Raw genomic sequence first — 19,944 nt, 5'->3', positions numbered from 1 at the left:
AGGCACATTCCCAAATTTGCTGCAGACAGTGAAGTGCCCATGTGATTTGGGTCAGTGGAAGGCTTGCTGGAGGCATACAATATCCCGAAGGAGAACTGTGCTGAGGTCGTGTTCCCACCGCTGATTGAGCATGTGACCCACCTCTCAATTCAGCTCACAGCACAGAAACTACAGTAAGTTGAAGGCAGTGTCCTAGATTAACTGAAATTCCTAGCGACAGAGTACCAAAGGTGATTTTCAAGGACGACGAAACACCGGCAAGAGACCTGAAAGGCGTTTATCATGCCTACAAAGTTATCTAAATTTCTGTTTAGAGGAATGAGGCAAGTAGTCTTTCGCCAAACCATTGCAGCCATTAGTCAATAAATCCCTCTCCAGGCAGGTCTATTCTAAAAGGCAACCAAAAATGTACAGCTGCAAGAGGGAAAAAATGTTGAACACAAGACAAACAAGCACCATTGCTGAAAACATAGGAGGCTGCTGGAGAAGGAAGCATGTAGTGAAAAACTGGGGGCTTCAAAGGTGCAGAAGCAGTAGCAAAGACTAAGCCGGAAGCCCAGGGTACACAGAAGTATGGGGGACACCCTGCAGCTCAAAGAAAAAAGCCACAGCTAGACCAGTAATGGAAACCAAGATACCACCACGGTCTAGTGGGTGCTTCCACTGCGGCAGCTGGAAGCATATCGTGGCACATTGTCACTACCACCCTTGCAATATTGACGACTCTCGTATCTACAGACAACATGAAGGAGGCCCTCGGACAGAGTAATTGTGCATGTCACTGTCGAGAGTGACAGTTTGATGAACCCGCAGATGCAGGGGGTCAAACTTCAATGCTCACAGAGTCAAGACACAGTCAAAGACACCAGAGCAGAGACCATGGTTCTATGAGAGAGTGTTGTGCTAAGTAGGCAGGTTATCACTCCCGGCAACAAAAAACTGGTTTCCACGAGCGGCAGCTATAAGTAACCTCAAAGCTAGCAGTGGTACCACTTGTGGCCTGCCCATGTTCTACGCAGGGAGAGACAAATTCACCCAGATATAGAGTGCTATACCAACTTCAGCAGGCACATGGTAGAAGTTTGAACGTCAGCACTGTGGGAACAACGCCAGTGTACCGTCTTCGGACGAGTGGGCAGAGGCAAAGGTATGCCTCGCCTACATAGAACATTGCATTACATTAGTACAAACACAAGGGCCAGGAACCGATTTGAAGGTTTCAAGAAGCATAGGGATGGCCGACGTGTGGAGCCTCATGGCCACAGCAATTGCTACTAACAGGAAAGTGTTCACGTGTGTGAAAGACAGCACATTCCAAAGGGCGAACTTCACATGCCAAGACGTATCACCCTGAATGCACAGAGCAGCAATCGCAGCATGAAAGAGCCCCGAGAGTGGTTTCTTAAGCGGGAATGCGGGGCTAAAATCACGATTTTCACCAAAAAAAAGTCTTTAAATTTGTGTTGTTTTGGATTCCTGATTTAATAAAAGAAACTTCTCACCAAGTTTGGTTGTTATCTGGCAGTAGAAAAGAAGATAATAAATTTTTTCACGAGATGATGGTCCACGTTCGCCATCGAAAGCGCCTATGAATGCTGTTTTTTAAGACGTGGCCATACGACGGCAAGTAACCGAACATGAAGTGAATTTCCACGTTATAAAGTTTGTTTTTCGCGCTTTCTAGCGATGGGAGACCTATCGAGAGTGCACCAGACCACCGAAGAAAAGTTAAAAAAGAAAGCATATTTTTGGCGCTGCCAACTGCGGATTGGCTGGCAAACAAAACAGAAGCGTGGATTGGTAGAAACACAGCATATGACCTTCCAACGCTGTTTTTCACGTCATTCGTAGTTTTGCTAAGCCAGACGTTGTTTGGCTCTGCTTGATGCTGGTAATTTGTTTATCTTTCCATCCAACCAAACAGCAAAGGAAAGCATTTCACCAGTGCAGACAAGGGCACTGGACAGCTCTAAAGCTGAAAAAAAAACAAAAACGAAAGCTTGAAGAAATTGCCAAAGAGCAGAGTCGCATTGGAAGAGGAGGGCTCCACCTATACACAGGGAACTTTATTTTTGACCATAAAAGTAAACAGCATGTGCTGAAATCTTTGAACCTACTGTTCTCAGTTTAGACATTTTGGGAAAACAAAACTGCTGGGAAAACTATCATTTCCAAACTGCTTCGCAAAAAGCTGCTTTCAAGGTGGTTTCTAGACTGAACCCACCTAAGTAAGAAGAAAAAACCTTGTGTCATGGCGATCCTTGGCCACAGATGCACTTTCGCCGCCAAAAAAAAATATCACCATCAGCGTTACCTTTAAGTATTTCTTCCAGCGGCGGCATTCTTATTCTGGGAGTGCGGATTCTGTAGAAACAGCATAACAGGAGGACATGGCCTCTGCTCAACCTGCCCTATTTCGGCGAGGCATGAGAGCCGATTATCCTTTCTTTGCGGTTAGTGCAGAAACAAATGATGGTTGATATTTTGAAAACTATCTTTCCAGCCATGTAGTTAGGTTGCCGAGCGCATTATAGAAAATTTTAAATGGTTTCTAGACTGAAATTTTGTCACGAACAAGATGAGGTACTTTTTAGATCCCCAAGTTTTTCCTAAAACAAAAAAATTACCAGACGTCTGACATATAATGACAACAGAAAATAAACCTCATTTCTAAAATGATATTTTTACAGAAATGACATGAAAAACAAATGGCTAGCCTTATCCCTGCACTCTAAACCATCAAGAAGGCATCCAATCACAAAAAAAATATTATATCATCATTATTTTTGAAATGATATAAATAAAGAGGAAGAGAGAGGGAAGGCAGGGATGTTAACCAGAAGGGTGTTCTGGTTGGCTACCCTGCACTGGAGAAGAGGGATGATGGAATAGAAAAAGGAAGGAAAGAAGGGGCACAGTCACAACTGGACCCTCAAGTCAGTTGTTCTCAGGAAGCAAAACATTGCCTTGTAAGCCTTGAGGGCAGTCTATTGCTATGGCCACGGCCCCAGGAACTTATCCTCTGTTAAAGAACAAAGATCGAGGCGGTCAAGGGCACAACGCAGCGTACGTCTTTCGGTCGCCAAAGCAGGGCATTCATACAGGAGATGAGCAATTGTCCCTTCACAGCCACATCTTTCACAAGCTGGGCTGTTGGCCATCCCAATCCGGAATGTGTATTGCTTTGTAAATGCAACACCAAGCCATAGACAGAAAAGTAATATTGCTTCGCGACGCGGTATATTGTGGGGAAGACGAAGGCGCAGTCCAGGATCCAATGTCCTGAGGCGACGGTTAAAACCTGGCCAGTGTTCCAAGCAGAAAGTGTGAGCTCCAGCGCCAACCTGTGTGGCTCACGCGCTGCGTCAACTCTTGATATAGGAATACAGGAACACAGTCCGTCATTGTGGGTAGATTGGGCAGCCTTGTCCGCGTGGTTGTTTCCTTTGATAATGAAATTTAGAGTACAGTCTAATGACAAGAAGTTAAACCACCATTGAGATTTTATCAAAATTGGCACAGCAGTTCAAAAGTTGACTCTTCAGCCTAGCATCCCTCGTTAATGTGCTGCCGGCTCAGTGACCACATAAGTTGCCATGTATTGTGGACTGGGGAACCAAGGCAAGTTCCCATAGAGCTAAACTTGTGTGGAAGATTCCGCTGATGTACGATTCTGCTTATATACCACTGTTTTTCTTAGTGTGCGCCTAGCACCATATTTATTCTCTTTCTTGGCGTGTGGTGAGCGTTTACACATGACAATCTACTGATTTTTATTGAATATTTTTTTTTTTTCGGGAATCAAAAGCTCTTAGTCTAATAAACGAATGCCCACATGTGGTTCTCAGAAACACAGCAATTTAAAATGTAAATTTTCTAAATGGGAATGCCGCTTTCTCATGGTAGACGACGTTTGCAAACCCTGAAATCCCCGACACGATGTCTTCTGCATCGCCTAGACACTGTGCAGTGGCAATGACTGTGACATCAACAGAGATGTGTAGGTTATATTAAAATTATAACTGAGAACACTAAGGTTGTTTTAAAAATACATTTGAAGCCCATTATAAGAGACACAGATCTAACAGACATTCGAGGATAATCGACATTTTTCACCCACTTGGTTGCCTCCCTTATCTCTCCCATTCAGCAGGCTTCTTTCATAACAGACATCGAGTACAGAAGACACTCAACAAAAAAGGACAAGTAACATTCTGGATTTCGATGAAGAACTTTGCTTATGAGACTTTTTAGCTAGTGGGGGATCCTCCCTACTCCACAGATGTGGCGCCATAGCTCGCAAACCACGGTCACGTCCGCGCACCACAGAGAAGGCAAGGCATGATCACTTATGTGATATTTATTACATCAGACGAACATAGAACGAGCCGGCTAGACGCAAAACTTCGACTAGGGCGGCGTATTAATTGTGAATGCTACGTGAAGAGCGACTTCCAAACCACCGGTGAGGTACAGGCATGAGCATGAGGGTGTCTGCCCACATCGAGAATGGCAAGAGTGCATGGCAGGAGCACGCAGCGCTTTTGCAGCAGTCCTGCTCGTGCTGCTGCCGCAATCAAGAAGCCCAACCCCCCCCCCAAAAGGGCCACCAGTCAGCGGTTTGAGTGGCCTGCAGTTTACAACATGAACCAACGGGCAAGCCTCTGCCAGCGCCGCAATGCGTAACCCTTGCCACCACTCTAGCTGGTACGGGTGCAACACTGATAGCACACACATGCCGCTTCCGCTCCTGGCTTCGAAGCTCGACAAATTTATGGAGGAACCTTGGAGAACTCACATCGAGACGCGAGATAAGTCCGTTTCCCAAGGAACAATGGGCGTGCTAGCATAAGGAGGGGCCACGTGGCCTCCAAAATTTCAGTACTTGGCTTGTCTTAAAACTTCATTTCACTTGAAATATTTATCTTGTTTTTACGACTTCATGTAACCGAGGGTTAAGCATAAAAAAGCTAGCCAAAAGGTGTGGCTGCAGTGCAGTAAAAAAATGTAGCGTCTTGACATTATGTCAAGCAAATGAAAGCAAACAGCTGCTTTTGCAGCTGATTAGCTTGTATAACACAATAGAGATTTGTTTTATAAAACTCCTGGTCATTCGATGACAGCATATTACACAATGAGACCAGTAAGTAATAAAAACATGAAACCCTCTCTTATCGGAGACACTTTCCTCTCCAGTACTTGTATGTTATTAAGGGGGTTCAGCTGTACTATCAATAAAATAATACTAGTGATATCTATCACAAATACCAGAAACTTTGTTTTGCCGGTAGTTGCTTTGCCAAAGGTGGCCCCACAGTCAGCACAGTGACGGTCTAGCTTTCCAAAACATTTTAAGAGATGAGCAGAAGGCAGCCTTAAATCAAGCAATAAACACTGACTATTTGCAAGAGAAATAATTAAGGCGCCTGAAGTTTCTTCCAGCACAAATATCTGATGTATTGCCCTCAGTCCTATTCATAAACTTTAGCATATCCACTCCAGCTGATGTAGCCTGACATAGCTTTTGTTGTCGCATGGTCACACTGGTTGATCACGGTGGGTACCCCCATGTGCAATATGAGAGGGAACAAAGTAGGTGTGCTCAATTATTGATTACTCCATAATTATGTGTGACAAGCATAGCTTTTTTGCTGTTTCCTAACTAGTTTTCCTCTTGCATATAATATACAAAACTCATTCTCAACTTCAGCAGAGAAATGACCGGGAAATTCACAGCTAGCTTATGTCAGGGAGCTGGTGCAAGGTGTGCCAGGTTCCGTGATTCGCGACACAGTGTCCCATGTCTGATTGCCAAGCAGTTAGTTAGGCCAACCGTGCATAGTAGTTTTATCCAATCTCAGCACTTGTAAACTTTTGTAATTGGTGGTACATCAAGTCCTACAGCATCTGGTCTCTTCACCCAAGCAGCACGCGAAGTCACCGGAAACTGCGTAGTCCCGACATACATTACTTAGGCACTCTGAATTTCAATTTGAGGCTTAAAGGCACTGAAATGATATTGATGGTCATATTCTAAAGCAACAAATCTGTAAAGGTGGTCTTTGCAAGTACATATTCGAGTCAAATTTTAAAGCTCTGCATGGACCCCGTAATTTACAAATAATTTTTTTAAACATTTGGAAGACACTTAAGCTCCGCCTTTAAGGATATGATGAGATAGTGATTCCTCTTGCCCACACAGACAGACAGTTTTCTCTTTCACAATCACAACCATTATGTGAAAAGCTATACAACATGCATGTAAAATAGCCCGCTTTAACCACGCCTTATGAACATGCCTGTGTCGCATAGCGATACTGCACCTGACTCGCAACCCACGGGTCAGGGGATATGGCAATGGGTCTGCTGCGTAGAAGCTTGAGAGGAAACGACAGTAATGCGAGTCATTGTCTGCCGCATGTTTATATGAGCGTGAGGAGGAAGACGGCGGCCGACGGCTCATGCGCTTGGCGTGCTGCTTCCGGTTGCTCCTATCACTCAAGATCCAATGCATCGCTAGTGTGGCTGGCACCATCTATGAGCCTCTTTAACAGCCACTTTTCGACCAATCCGTTTGATAACAAAAGGAACACCGACGCTGGCTTTTCTGCAGAACGGGGCCCTTATGCTGTCGCATAAAGTTGCTGCCTGCAACTGATTAGGGCGACACCTCATCGGGTGTTCTTAGCTGCCCCTACCCCAATAATGTGAAGTTTGTGAGCCTTCTCACTGGACGTGGCCCAAGTGATGATGGCAGGATGGGATGTGGCAAGGTGCAGTCCCAAGTTGTTTTCTTTCTTTTTTTTTTTTGGCGTGTCGGCATGTATGAGTTGAGAAAGGAGAGGAGGAGCACCATTTTAACACAATAGCATTAAGGAGCTTGTGTTACAGAAAAGCTGCTGTCGGTGTTGAGGGCTGTTGGCATTGGCCGCTGTTGTTGGAGTTGTAGCACGAAGCATTAGAATCTCCAAATAAAAAAATCTTGTGGAGATACGGGGAATCGAGCCAAGGTCTTTCAGACTGTGAGGCGAGTACACGCAGAACAAGCTACGAAGGCTCATTGGTTCGAACTGAACAAAAAGTGGACCTAGTGGATGCGTTGTGGTCTTTGAATTCATGAAGTATCTTTGTGTACTGATGCGTACATGAGTAATTGAAATGGGACATGATAAAAATCGCATTCTGCTCTATTAAGCATTTCAACTGACTGTCATGAGCCGCGAAACACAGTGCCATCTATGTTGTAGAGATGAAAGTAAATGTGGATAGGTTGCACTGAGGTACAATAGGTGATGTTATGACCATGTTCGGTTTCAGTTTGGGTTTATGGAGTTCTTCGTTCCAAACTGACTCAGGCTATGAGGGACGCTGTAGAGGAGGGCTTCGGTAATTTCGGCGACCTGGGGTTCTTTAATGTGCACTGACATCGCACAGGGGTTGTAAATTTGAATTTGGAGGACCGGCAGACGAAACCTTTGAAGACATCAACTGGTCCTAACGTGGAGCTCAACAGAACGATTTCACCCCTGCAGGTGGCAGAGTGGGTGCAACCCTTTGCGACCTCTTCAGGCTTCAGACGGGCAGGCAGCAGTGATCGCACCTGTGTGTGTCATGTTTTGTGCGGGTGTCAATCACTGCGATGTCATGAAACCCGTACAGCCCGAGCGCCTGTAATGTATGTGTCTGTATGCTGTTGTGATCAACGAATGCCACACCAAAGGGGACACAGACCTCCATTACGGTCTCTCTTTCACTTCAAACTTCCTCCCTTCCCTCACAGCGTGGTTGATGTGCCCACCGATATGTGAAACAGTTACTGTGGCTTTCCTTTCCTCTAAAATCAGAATCAGTACGGAGATGCACAACGGCCAATTCAGGGAGCAGCGTCACCGCAGCCCGTTCGTGATCTCTTCGGGCGGTGGATGGGCTGTTTTCAGAGGCCTCCTAGAGACTCCGACCGATGTGTCCAAAGGGCAAGGTGTCGCGCCAAATGGGCGTTCCATGGACTCCCTGGCAGCGCTGCAACACGCTGTCGCGTTCCACTCTTCAAGGCAAAGCTTAAGCGCTCTCCAAATTTTTAACTGCCAATATCTTCATTGTTAATGAAGATAGCCTAAAAATTTTTGCAGTGCAGTGACGAGTGATAAAATACCAATCACTTGTGTGCTTTTCCTAGCCTCAGTAAATATCATTTGATGGTCCCATTAAAGTAATGTTTCTCCTTATAGCAATAGCGCAGTGCAATAGCTAATGGATGTGCTGATGATTCAGTGCACTTGATTATAGAAAGAGATGAAAAAGCTACTGCTAAAACATTGCATGACACTGAAAAGCGTGCTTTGCATGCCATGGGCTGGCACTCATACTCGGCAAGTGCCTCGTCGTATGGTACTGCACGCTGCCTGCGCAAGAAAGCAACTGACCTTCAAGCGACCATCTTGAAGTCTTTTTCGCCTTCTCCTCTTTGGGCCATTTTCTTGACTACGGAGTCCAGCCATGTTCTTTACACCAGCCCGCCTGAACACACGAGAACTGCAAAAATTTTCCAAGATGTAAAGCCGTAGCAACATGTCAACGCCATTCTTGAAAGAGGAAGTTACCATCAACTAAAACAATGCAAAAAAAATTAATGCTAAAAATGCCAAATTCTGGAGGGTTATATGCAATTGACATATGATGATATAACAAGCAGACCAAATGTGGGAAAAAAATTTAGGCTAAGAACAGCAGCAAGCCTAAACAAATCAAGACTGCCAGACAACCTACAGTATTTACACGACTGTAAGTCTACCTTGTTTTTTAGCTTTGAAAACTTAAAGTGGTAGTGGTTGGGGGGGGGGGGGGGGGGGGTTGACCTAAAATCAAAACCAAAGCATCGCACCATCAATAAAGGCGAGGCAAATGAGATACTATCACGGACACTACAGTGTGGTTGCAATTTTATGTTTGCTGTACGGCTCTACCCAGTAGCATTTGGCTATTCTGCATGCTAGCTCATAAGGATTTCTTTTTTTTTTTTTACTTTTCACTGCCCACTCAGTGCTTATGGGAGTGTCTATAAGACCACTGTCCCAATCGTGGCGGCACGGCGGCCCCGCTGCTCAGAACAGCAGTGTTCCGGGGGTGGGGGTATCGGTAGCCAATGGAACAGCCAACGCAGCTCATGCATAGTTTCTTTTTCGCTCTGTTTGATGCATCTGACTAGACTGCTGGCCATACTTCACCAGTTTTAGAGCGCAGCTCTTAGTGAGTTGAACCGCGTCAGAGTTAAAGCCCTAAATGAGGGCGAAGGGAGGGAGTGGAGGAGTGCCAGGGTAGCTCAGGAGGCGCTCTCTCCTGTTAGTGCGTAAAAAAATAAAAATAAAGAATAAATAAAGATATTTTGTAACTTTTTTACACACACCTAGTTTTGGACTAGTCTGGAAAATTCAAAGAGCTATCACCTGCCCTCCGAGAGATATTAAGGGAAACTGCATTTGCCAGTTCATTAAAAAGCCACAAATCTTTAAAAGGAAATCAGAGAGGGTAGAGCACAATCTCCGGTGTGTTTGGCATGGAATGACCCTGTATAATCGTTGCATCAACACTTGTTGCCATTTCAGCTCTTTTGACGGGCTGTCTTGAGCATTGCAGTGATTTAAAACAATGAAACAGCAATTGTATCAGTTTTTTCATGCCTCACGCGATGTATACTGACTTCTGATGTCAAAGCTATCATTAGGCTGGTGAAACCGAAATTGAAATAGCATTAGAGAATACTCCTTTAACAGCTTGATCTAAAGCGCATGTGTTGAAGCGAAATCACAGCTACTGTAGCATTTTGAAAGGGTGTGCATGAAAAGGCAAAGAAAATAAGACTGAAAGAATAAAGTCAAGATGTGCAAAGTATACCTGCATGTGGAGCACTCATATCTCAAAGTAGCGCAACACGACAACAGAGCTGCAGGAGGTAGACAACAAATGTTACACATGTGCACACTTGCAAAGGGAAGAGAAATCTGACCGGAACCACCAAAATGTGTTAACAAGGTGGGAGCATTCCATCAAATATAGATTATATAACGACATCATCTGTCTGGCGTGCCACAAAGCTCTCGCCCTTAGGAAGCACTAGTCACATGCTCTTATTATCAGCGTTAGCACTCCTGTCTATTGCACTTTATATATCACACCCTCAAGACTGCCACTAAAATACTGTTCACAGGTGGGGAGTACATCACGGAGCGGAGTACTATATACCTGTACCTCATCTGTGCACATCTGCTACAGCAGAATGTGAACTCAGCCACTACAGGTTCCTGCTACTACGATTGTGAACTGAAAAATGCAAAATCCAAAGGTCTGAGTATTTATAAGCGCAGCACATTACACATTACAAATCACTCTTCCCCTACTGTTGGATAACACAAACTTCAAATGTGTATTCACAAGCTGCCACACACTGAATAAAAAATGCACTCCATACCCTGAAGCAGCTTTGGGAAGTGGCCCTTGTGGAGGCAAGGCAGGCACGACACTTTTCTGTTCTCGTGGTGCAACACTCTCCCCGGGAATGGGGGGAGCTGTTCGATTTCGAAGTCCCCACAGCGATGTTCGCTTCTTTACCTCTTTGCCAGACTTAAACCTTTAAGAGACACAAAGATAAACCCAAAAGAGCATTTAGAAAGGCGATATCTTGGCCTCACTGGGACCAAGAAATAGCCCAAGAATAGGGCTTTTAAGCTTATATTTTCATTTTTGACAAAATTCTACATCTTTCTACAAATTTTGGTTAAACGAGAACAAATTACATCTAATTTCAACCACCTAAGTTATCAACATAGTGTCATGTTTATTCATGCGAACCCAATCATGTCTAATTCAATCAGACACCACTCTGGGCACCACACACCAGTAGATAGCAGGCAACGAACCTCTGCCATCGCTGGAAGCTCAAGGGCAGTGCCAGGATTTTCGTCTCGAATAGAGGCACACAATAAATTTCATTGGGTAGGTGTGGGGAGAGGGGGATAGGAGGCCAAAGGTATTTTGTAGCGTTCGTTAGTATTGCAGCAAGCATGGAAGGCACACTTCTGTGGAAGCTGTCACAAACAGCCTTCAAAAATGGAAGAAAATGGCAGCTTTGTTACGCAGTGATCACATGTGAGAAAGAATTCCTTTGATACAAAGAAATTTACAGCACTGAATCTAAAGAAACAAAATAAGTGTCCACAGTACCCAATGCATGCTGCAGAAGGTTATTCTTCTGAAGCATAAAAGTAACAGTAATTTTTGTGGCCTAGTGCAATACACTACCAACAAACATCAATGTTTCACATCTTTGTTTGAAATTACAGGGCAGAAAACGCCTGCTGCATGCTTTCCACTCCACACACACACACAAACTGTCAAAAGTTTTATTTTTTTTTTTTTTTTGCAAAATGTAGTGTTACTTGAAATCTCAAGAAAACAGCCTTGGCACTTTCCTTCTTGTGTTGAGCGTGTTGTGTTTTATGGCACATAGGCAACTCAGACCAACATGCCCCAAACTCAAGGTAAGGGAAATTATCCATGGTGTAGGTGGCATAAAACATTGTTTTGCATTACCTAATGATAGATGAAGAAAGATTTTGTGAATGGTTAATATAAGAGCTTTAAAGAAAGCCGCGTAGTCTCAGCAGGCATCCTTGGCTCAGCAAGGATGTTGAGTTTCTCAAGCAGTAAAACGAAACCTCAGGCTTCCTCTCATGAATGAGAATGTGGCTGAGGTGTACCGAAAAAATGAAGTGTAACAGTGCGTAAAAATTAATAGTTTGCTGTGAAAACCAGCTTCACTTAAAAAGCTAAAAACACAAGTTGTGTCAGCAATTCCACCTTCACTCAAAAGCAATACTGGGTGTAAAGGGATGCGTTCATTACAAAACTGAGTAAAATATTTTTTCCCAAGTTTATCAAGTTTTGTGCATGAGTATAAAATGTTATTAATTGTTAGGTCATCTCCACACTTTTCACAAACCGGTTTGTTTTCTTTTGTCAATAGAAAATTGTGTGTGACGTGCGTGTGGCCTATACGGAGACATAAAATAGCCTCAATAAAACACTCTTGGTGCAAACATGACTTCTATTCACCTAGGACTGGCTTTACCAGGTGCAGTTTGTTGTCTACTTCATTGTTCCAAGCTGTCTGCCATTTTTTTCCTTAAGTTCTGTTGTACAAACTTCATGCAGTCCTTAAAAGGTACATTTACTCTTTATATTCCCTTGCCATGAGCTTGAGCAGCGCCTAAATCTGCTCTCTCGTTGCTTTTTGTTCCCACATGACTCACTTAGTATTTTTTCTATGGCCACGCATACTGTGTAGTACTCCACGGTGAAGATGGATGAACACTGTGGTAGTCGTACTAATTCCTCCAAATTCTCTCACACCACTGCGCTTCCTACGTAACTATCTGTTTTTGATCCATCAGTATTCTCTAGAACTACTGCATTTTTCTTCGAGGGCAAGGAATTCTTGTATTCTATGTTGTTGTGGAGTTTGTTTTTCACTGAACTGTGTAAGAGTGAAGTCACAGATTGTAGGAAAATTGTACCATGAAGGCAGTGTATCTCGTCTTCGAGCAGTGCCAGGTAATGTATCTAGTACTCTGAGGTTTTGGCACATCTCTTCAAAACGCAGGAGGACTGGCCTAATAGCTAGCAGTTTGTTGTTAAACAAAATTCTGGATGGCACTTTGTGACTATGGGGTAACATAAGTGTTTGGGCATGAAACGGATTTTTAATATGTATGAGCATGTGAGCATGGTTCTTCTGTCTGTAAGTGACAGTTCATTGGTTTCAACATAAAGACTGTTTATAGGTGACATCCTTTAAGCACAAGTTGAAAGACGTCAACCTAAATTGTGCACTGGGTCAAGTCGTTTCAAGTACGAAGGTCTTGCTGAACCATATACTATGCTACCATAGTCTAAGCAGGATCGTACCACAGAGCGATAAATTTTTAGAAGACTTGCCCTGTCAGAACCCCAGTGTTTATGTGAAAGGACTGAGTATGTTGAGAGATCGAGAAGCTTGCTTTTTGAGGGTGTTTATGTGTGGTAAGAATGTGAGCTTTTTGTCAAAGGTTATTCCTAGAAATTTGTGCTCATATTTAACTGGTAGTGTGACCACTTAGATACAGGGAGGGATCAGTCCTTTTCTAAGCGAGAACAGAACAGCTACTGACTTTTGCATAGAAAACATGAAACCATATTTATCTGCCCATACTGTTAGTTTATTTACTGTTAGCTGTATTTGCCTCCCACACGATGTAACGCTAGAGGATGTGCAAGCAATCTGGAGGTCGTCGACATAGACTGAATACATGATGGACATCGGAATTATTTTTGCTAGAGAATTCGTTTTTACTATAAAAAGTGCGGTGCTTAAAATGCACCCCCGAGGCACGCCATTCTCTCAAATAAAGTTCTTAGAAAGAGTGGCACCCAGGCGCACTTGAAATGAACGGTTGGACAAAAAGTCACTCAAGCATTTGAGCCTCCTACCTACAGTAAGTCGCCACTGGCCAATTTTGAGACCTTGCACACAAGGCCAAAGGTATCTGTCAAGCACTTTGCTACCGAAAATGGGGATATAAGTCTTTCTGGTTTTCCTTCTGTTTCGCTATGAACAACGTGGAACTTTGGGAATGATACTTTTATTTTCTGGAAAAACTTCATCGTTCCGCCCTCTTTTGAAAGAGTGATCAGGTATGGAAAGGAGGGGTGCCATAAAAAATTAAGTTTTTCAGCCATGGTGCCAGGCACCCACCCCGGAGCCCAACTAAGGGACGGGACAGGAACCTGCAAGCAAGTGCCCACGCCAGCTGTACACCCTAACTATAACCAAATACAACACAACTTAGGGTGGTTGGCCACACAAGGTTAACCCTCACCACCAGGAAAAAATGAAAAACTAAGATGTGAATAGAGGACAGGTGAGTTGTAAGAAAGAGGATAGGAAAGTGAAAGATGGAGGGGAGGACAGGAAAAGGCGACTGCCGATTTGCCCCGGTCGGGTCAGGCCGTAGGTGCCACCTACAGGAAGCTGGGGCCAAAGTGGTGTGTTGCCTCCGCCGAGGGGCCTCAAAGGTCCAAACGCTCGGCATCGGCTCAACCACCAGGAACCCCTTTTCCCCGGACACGGTGATGCCACGCACGGCTGGGCGCGGGTGCACGGGTCCGTGGTGATGCACTTTTCACCATCATGCCCCTGCGGGGATGTCCCTGCGGATGCTCAGGAACCTGTGGTGTCGCCACTCACCAACGTCTGCAATCTGCAGACGGCCCCTTGCGGGGACTTTCCTTCTTGTACCAGACTTGTGTACAGCAGACGGGCATGATGCATACTTGAGCAATGTGAGGAGAAGCTCTCACATAAAATGCAGCAGGCACATTGTTTGGACTTGACACAGACAAGCCAAACAAGCAAGCAATGTACTACATTTTTGGAAGAGTGATGAGGCTACCTTTGCTAATGACACACACACAAATGCTGTGAAAAACAGACGAGCCCAACACAACCGCACATAGTGTGAGGCCCCTAGCAACAGTTTCTACTGGTCATTTTGGTCTCATTTGAATGCTGATCTCTAGCTCTTTGTGTTTCAGGAGCAATTCTATTAGTTACTTAAAGCATGTGACCAAAATGGCAATGCTGTGCTGGCTGGCAGCATCAATGACAGAGTGTGCAAAAAATACTTGGACAAGTTGGTGCTACAACTCTTTCATTGCTGAAGTGCTGGGAAGCACCGTATTTACACATACATAATGCGACCACGAATATCACGCAAGGGAGGAGTTCGAGACCTCATGAAAATGGAATAAAAAAAAAGAATTATGATTATGACACATTGTCAGCCTGTAAGTCAACTACAGCTGAGTGTTCAGAAAGAATGGAGACAGCACACAAGTTAGATGAAAGTGCAAGTTAGATGCTAATGTGTTCATAGATAAAGGATCCACACAGCCATGGCTTTGTGAGCATAGCCACGATGTCAACTCTGAATACACGGTGTTATTCACCTACTTCACTCCAGCAAGAATGTAGCAATGCATCGAAAATTCAGAGTGCCCCGTTAGAGGCCTCACATTCACAGAACAATGCCAGTGACACTCACATAAATAATTACTAGCCGACACTCATCTTGTGCCAACGCGCCCGTTCATGGAGGCAGGGGCCTTCACTTTAATATACATTACCAAATGATGACAAGCTTATAAAAGAACAATGGTGTTACCTAGAAATGTCGCTGCACAGGCACTCATATATGTTTGTTCGCCTTTCACGGACAGAACATCGAAAAATCTGCTTGAAAGAGAAGAAAAACATTGTGAAATTTGTTACAATATGATGAGTAATATGCCTACTTGTTAGGAACCACAATAGCATGACACAGAGAGGTACGTACATCAGATGGCAGCTGCAAAGCAAGCCATATAGAGTTGAGGTACGGAAGAATTACGTCATCTAAGTCATAGTACTTTTTACGACGTTCCATGACCAAGTTGTACAATGTCAAATGGGTAATGTCCATCCTGTAAAATAAGTACAGATAGCAAGGGTCAAATAAGACAACAACAGCATTTAAAGAATCATCACCATCCTCTAACCTCTAAAGAAGTTGTTTCTTTAGCCTAAAGTCCTATAGCAATAGAAAGGCACTGCAATTTTGCTTCTCAGCATAGCCTAGCATATTAATCTTCTGCAAGTAAACGGTCCACAGTGGAGTGTGGCAGCAATGCGAGTACAGGGACATGGTCATGAAACAACTTTCCACTGAGCACGGACAATGGTTTGCAGCTCATGTTCAAGAAAGTCTATGAAGCCCAGGAGCCAACTGCAGACGGCACTAATGCACTCCAGAACACTCTCATTCACATAACCTACAAAAGAGCGTGAAGATAAGTTTGCACCCATGAATCGCTAGTTGTACCCTAATGCTACATACCCCATTAAGCACATACGCTTCAACAGGGCACTCAGTGATGTGATTGTCCGAGGTCACTTTGCAGCAGCTTTTGGAGCAGCCAAAAGTGCCTTTTGGCGCAGAAAAGTAAGCGTTTGGCAGAGATATATACCACATCTTTCGGTGTATAAGTCTCATCTTTTTGTTTTCGTCGGTGCGACTCATATACAGCGAAAAATGATGCGCCACTGTGCACCAGCTTTTGCCGTTCCTAGTAACTATGTTTTACAAGAAAATTGAAGTGTAAAAAAATAATTTAGTTATTATACAGTTTCAGCACAGTGTGATCTGCTACTGTGATCCGCTTCCGCAGGGAGCGAAGCGGGGACCCAACTGCGCTTGTGCAGTGGCCGGCGTGCAATCCTCAGGGCCATCTGTGCATGCGCAGACAGCTCACCGCAGATGAAGTTGTTCGATGAGTTTAAAACGGCCAAATGTGTGAAACATGCAGGTAAAGCCTGTGAAACCGTTTTGCGCTAGCATTTGAAATTGTGGCACAATCGCCGAATAAAGCAGCGTCAGCATTCGGGCTTATATGCAGTGCATAGCAATAAACAGAGGCCCCAATAATAAGATAACATATGACGGCGCTGCGTTTCCAGTGAAGAAACAGTTGTTTCAAGGAAGAAAACCAATGGCATCAAAATTGGACACATGTAGTATAGTGTAGGAGCGTTTACGTACGTTATATGCAAGCATTTAGCGGGAGGTTACACTGGAAATTGCATGAGCACTTTTAGTTCATCGTATGCCAAACCGAACGCAACGATAGTGCAGGTTGCAGTGGTGCAGTCTGGTGTTAAAATGTGAAAATATTTTGTGACATATTTTGCACTTAGCTAAGGTTATCCAAGTCGTAGCGCGTAGATAGCCAGTTCATCACCAGTTCAGTCGAGTCAGGGCCTAATTTCTTTTAGGTAATTGAACCGAGCAGTTTTAAAAACGTCATGTTGAGGCCTTTCAGACCTTTCTGCCTACTGCCGAAACGATTGCGTTTGGCAAGGTTATCACTACCTTGTCGTAAAAATCCAAATCAAACCAATCCACAGTCGGCGGCGTCTTAATAGGGTTAAGAACGGCGGAATCGTCACACAGAATCAAAAATAGGGCAAGTTTATCTGTCATTCTTTCCGCTGTCAGTGAGGGGAGGCAAGGCGAATATCACGTGTGCCATTTAAAAGCAATGAATATGCCTAAAAACCCAATAATATTGACGAATCCTCTCCGAAGCGGGTGGCGTGGGCGCCACCATCTTGACAACGCTATTTTTCCTAGCGTACGCAAGAGCATGCACGCTAAATTCGAGAAATAGCGTACGAAACGTGCACGTACGTTAAGCCTCGATTTGGAATAGCGTTTAGCGCATGCGCAGTACGAAGCACACTATTTTGTAGCGTACGCTTTGCCTTTGCGTATGTCTGTGTACGCTATAATAAAACTCTCTAGTGAAGCTCACGAAGCATTGTTTGGTGGCATCGAACGACACACAGCAGCATGTAGGCAAAGACAGCTGACATCTGAAATTTCGGTGACAATAACTGCACTACGAGTTTCCCCGTGAGCTCCAACGCAGTGAGGAGAAGCCTGAACATCATCGTAGTTTAAGTGATGATTACATCACCACCTTAAATGGTTGTGAAAAAAATAATCTGCATGTTTTACCTATAAGATTCATAAATCCAAATTCTTGAAAAACCTCGAATTCTCAAAAAATCATTTCAGCTTCCCTTTAATGGTAGCGGAACGCGGTATGCTAAAACTTTTTAAAATCCGCTCCTATTGCTAGAATCACAAAACCTCACAGCCACCACATTGAATGCTGTGGCAGCACAAAGTATGCACTGCCGCCGCATCCAGTCCAGTCTTATTCTCGAATGTTTCGATTTCAGCTTCACATTCGTATGTCTTAGTACGAGTCGTACGTTGTTTTTACTCAACATGATGCCGCCTGCGAGGCAAAGAAGCTATGAATGTAGTGCCAGTATAGAATAGGCATACGGGCATATGGGATAGTGTGCTTTAAAGTGCATATGCACCAAATGCTATTTCATATTGAGCCTTAACACACGCTCATGTTACGTACTACTTCCCGAGTTAAGCGTGCATGATTCTTGCAAGCTCTAAAACATCATTTCCAAAATAGCGGTGCCCTTCAAAGCAGGGTTTCTCGTCTTGAATGGAATTCTCGTTGTTATTACCATTTTCAGTACGTTCACTGGCCATATGTGAGGCACTGGGCTTTCGCTTCGTCTCATCTTGCCTATAAAAAATGCATGACCGATAAAGTTGTTGTATTTTTTATTTAGAGTGACAATTCCGGTGCTTCTAGTCCTGAAAACGAGTGTTGGTTTGTTGACAAAAATGCTTCCCATTCTAACAACCAGATGGCGGCCCTAGGCTCCGCTTGCGTACACTGAACTAAAAGTGCCAATGTGACAAATGGCGTAATGTCCCGCAAAATGCTTGCATTTGGCATATGTAAATGGGCGTACACTTATGCTACGTCGACAGTGTCAATTTATACTCTATTTCTAGCCATATCTGTGCACACAGCGAGCAGATGACACAGACTATGCTCGGAGGAACACATTTAACGCACTCTGCTGATTGGCAGAGAAGGTCTCTGTCTTTGGTAATGCTGCAGGTTAGTTATGGGATGGAGCATACACATGGTTTATGTTAGGTTTATGAGGATTAACGTCCCTAAGTAACTCAGGCTATGAGGGGTGCCGTAGGGCTCCAGAAAATTTCGACTGCCTGGGGTTCTGCACTGGTATCTATCTGCATGGTGCACGGGCCACTTGCATTTCACCTCCATCGAAATGTGACCGCTGTGGTTGCGATCAAACCCACGTCATTCGGGTCAGTAGCCAAGCACCATAACCATTGAGGCACCACAGCAGCCAGCTACTGCACATTACCACTCGATCCTGATCAATGGGTTGGCCTGCAAATGTTACCTACACGTGTAGTTGCAGAAGGAGTGGAAAGCAAATGGCTTTGTAATCAAGTAAAAGCAAGCAAAAGCACTTCTAATAAAAAGAAAGTTCATATCTATGATGCAGCACATCCCATCACAAAAGCACGCAAAGCACTGTATAGAGTCAAATCCGGATATAAACCAACACCGTGTTTACAAACAAAGTGGGTGTGCTCGGCAGGTGGATCTGACCGAGGCTGAAAAGTAGGCCTAGCGCCCACAGGAATACACGGAAGCCTAAGTTTTCAAAGCAGGTTTCTAATCTTGCACTGCACCTATGATGTCATCCTTTGGTGAAGAACAACTAAACTCATTTTAAAACAGGTTTTTGAAAGTATCAAGCGTCATTCCGAAGGAGATGTATGTTCAAAACACCGTGAAACCGGGGTATGAGGCAGTAGCACGACCCATAAAGATACGTGTAAGCAAAACTTTGTATTCTCGTTTGACTGAGCACCCATGGAGGTGGCAATTCGTTAACAGTTGGCGGGTGCTTTGAGGAAGAATATGACTAAGTATTCTTCGACATTTTGAAGCTATCTTTTTAAAATACCATGATAACAGAGCATTGCAAAGCAGGACATACACCTAAGAGGCCCTCTATTCGCTACGTGTTTCCTTAAATCATGCAACCTTCTCGTGTAGTCTAACATTTCTGCCACGCACGCTATATTCTCTCGCAAATATTATTGGTCAAACGATAGCAAGGTTTACATTGAAGACAGTCCTCAAATAGCACGATAAACAAACTGCACTTTGTAGCAGAGGGTTAGCACCATGGCTAGCACCGGGAGTATCACCAACGGTGCCATCTGCTACAATGCGTGGTTCTATTTCGTGCGCTTTCCATGGCGTTTGAGAATTGCTTTTTCAGGTAATTCTGTCTAGGCTGTCTACTTTGAATGACTGTATTAGTGAGCAAATGTAGCACACGTGAAATCATGTCGGATGTAATGTCTGATTACACGACAAGCTTGTGCG

At 44.1% G+C, this 19,944-nt stretch overlaps 1 protein-coding gene across 1 annotated transcript in view; it reads right to left on the bottom strand.

Moving 5' to 3' along the window:
- Pcl (polycomb protein Pcl) overlaps nt 1-19,944 on the bottom strand; it is a 101,377-nt gene that overhangs the window by 12,501 nt on the left and 68,932 nt on the right. The window contains exons 13-16 of the mRNA XM_077649113.1: nt 15,426-15,552; nt 15,255-15,322; nt 10,466-10,624; nt 8,424-8,532 (exon numbers count right to left, since the gene is read on the bottom strand). Coding sequence (XP_077505239.1) covers nt 8,424-8,532; nt 10,466-10,624; nt 15,255-15,322; nt 15,426-15,552 — 463 coding nt within the window. The remainder of the gene's footprint in view (nt 1-8,423; nt 8,533-10,465; nt 10,625-15,254; nt 15,323-15,425; nt 15,553-19,944) is intronic.

The sequence above is a fragment of the Amblyomma americanum genome, chromosome 1 (genome assembly GCF_052857255.1).
Source record: "Amblyomma americanum isolate KBUSLIRL-KWMA chromosome 1, ASM5285725v1, whole genome shotgun sequence".
Taxonomy (NCBI): Eukaryota; Metazoa; Arthropoda; class Arachnida; order Ixodida; family Ixodidae; genus Amblyomma; species Amblyomma americanum.
The sequence above is the reverse complement of the archived record's forward strand: the minus strand, read 5'-3'. Positions and strand labels throughout refer to the sequence as shown.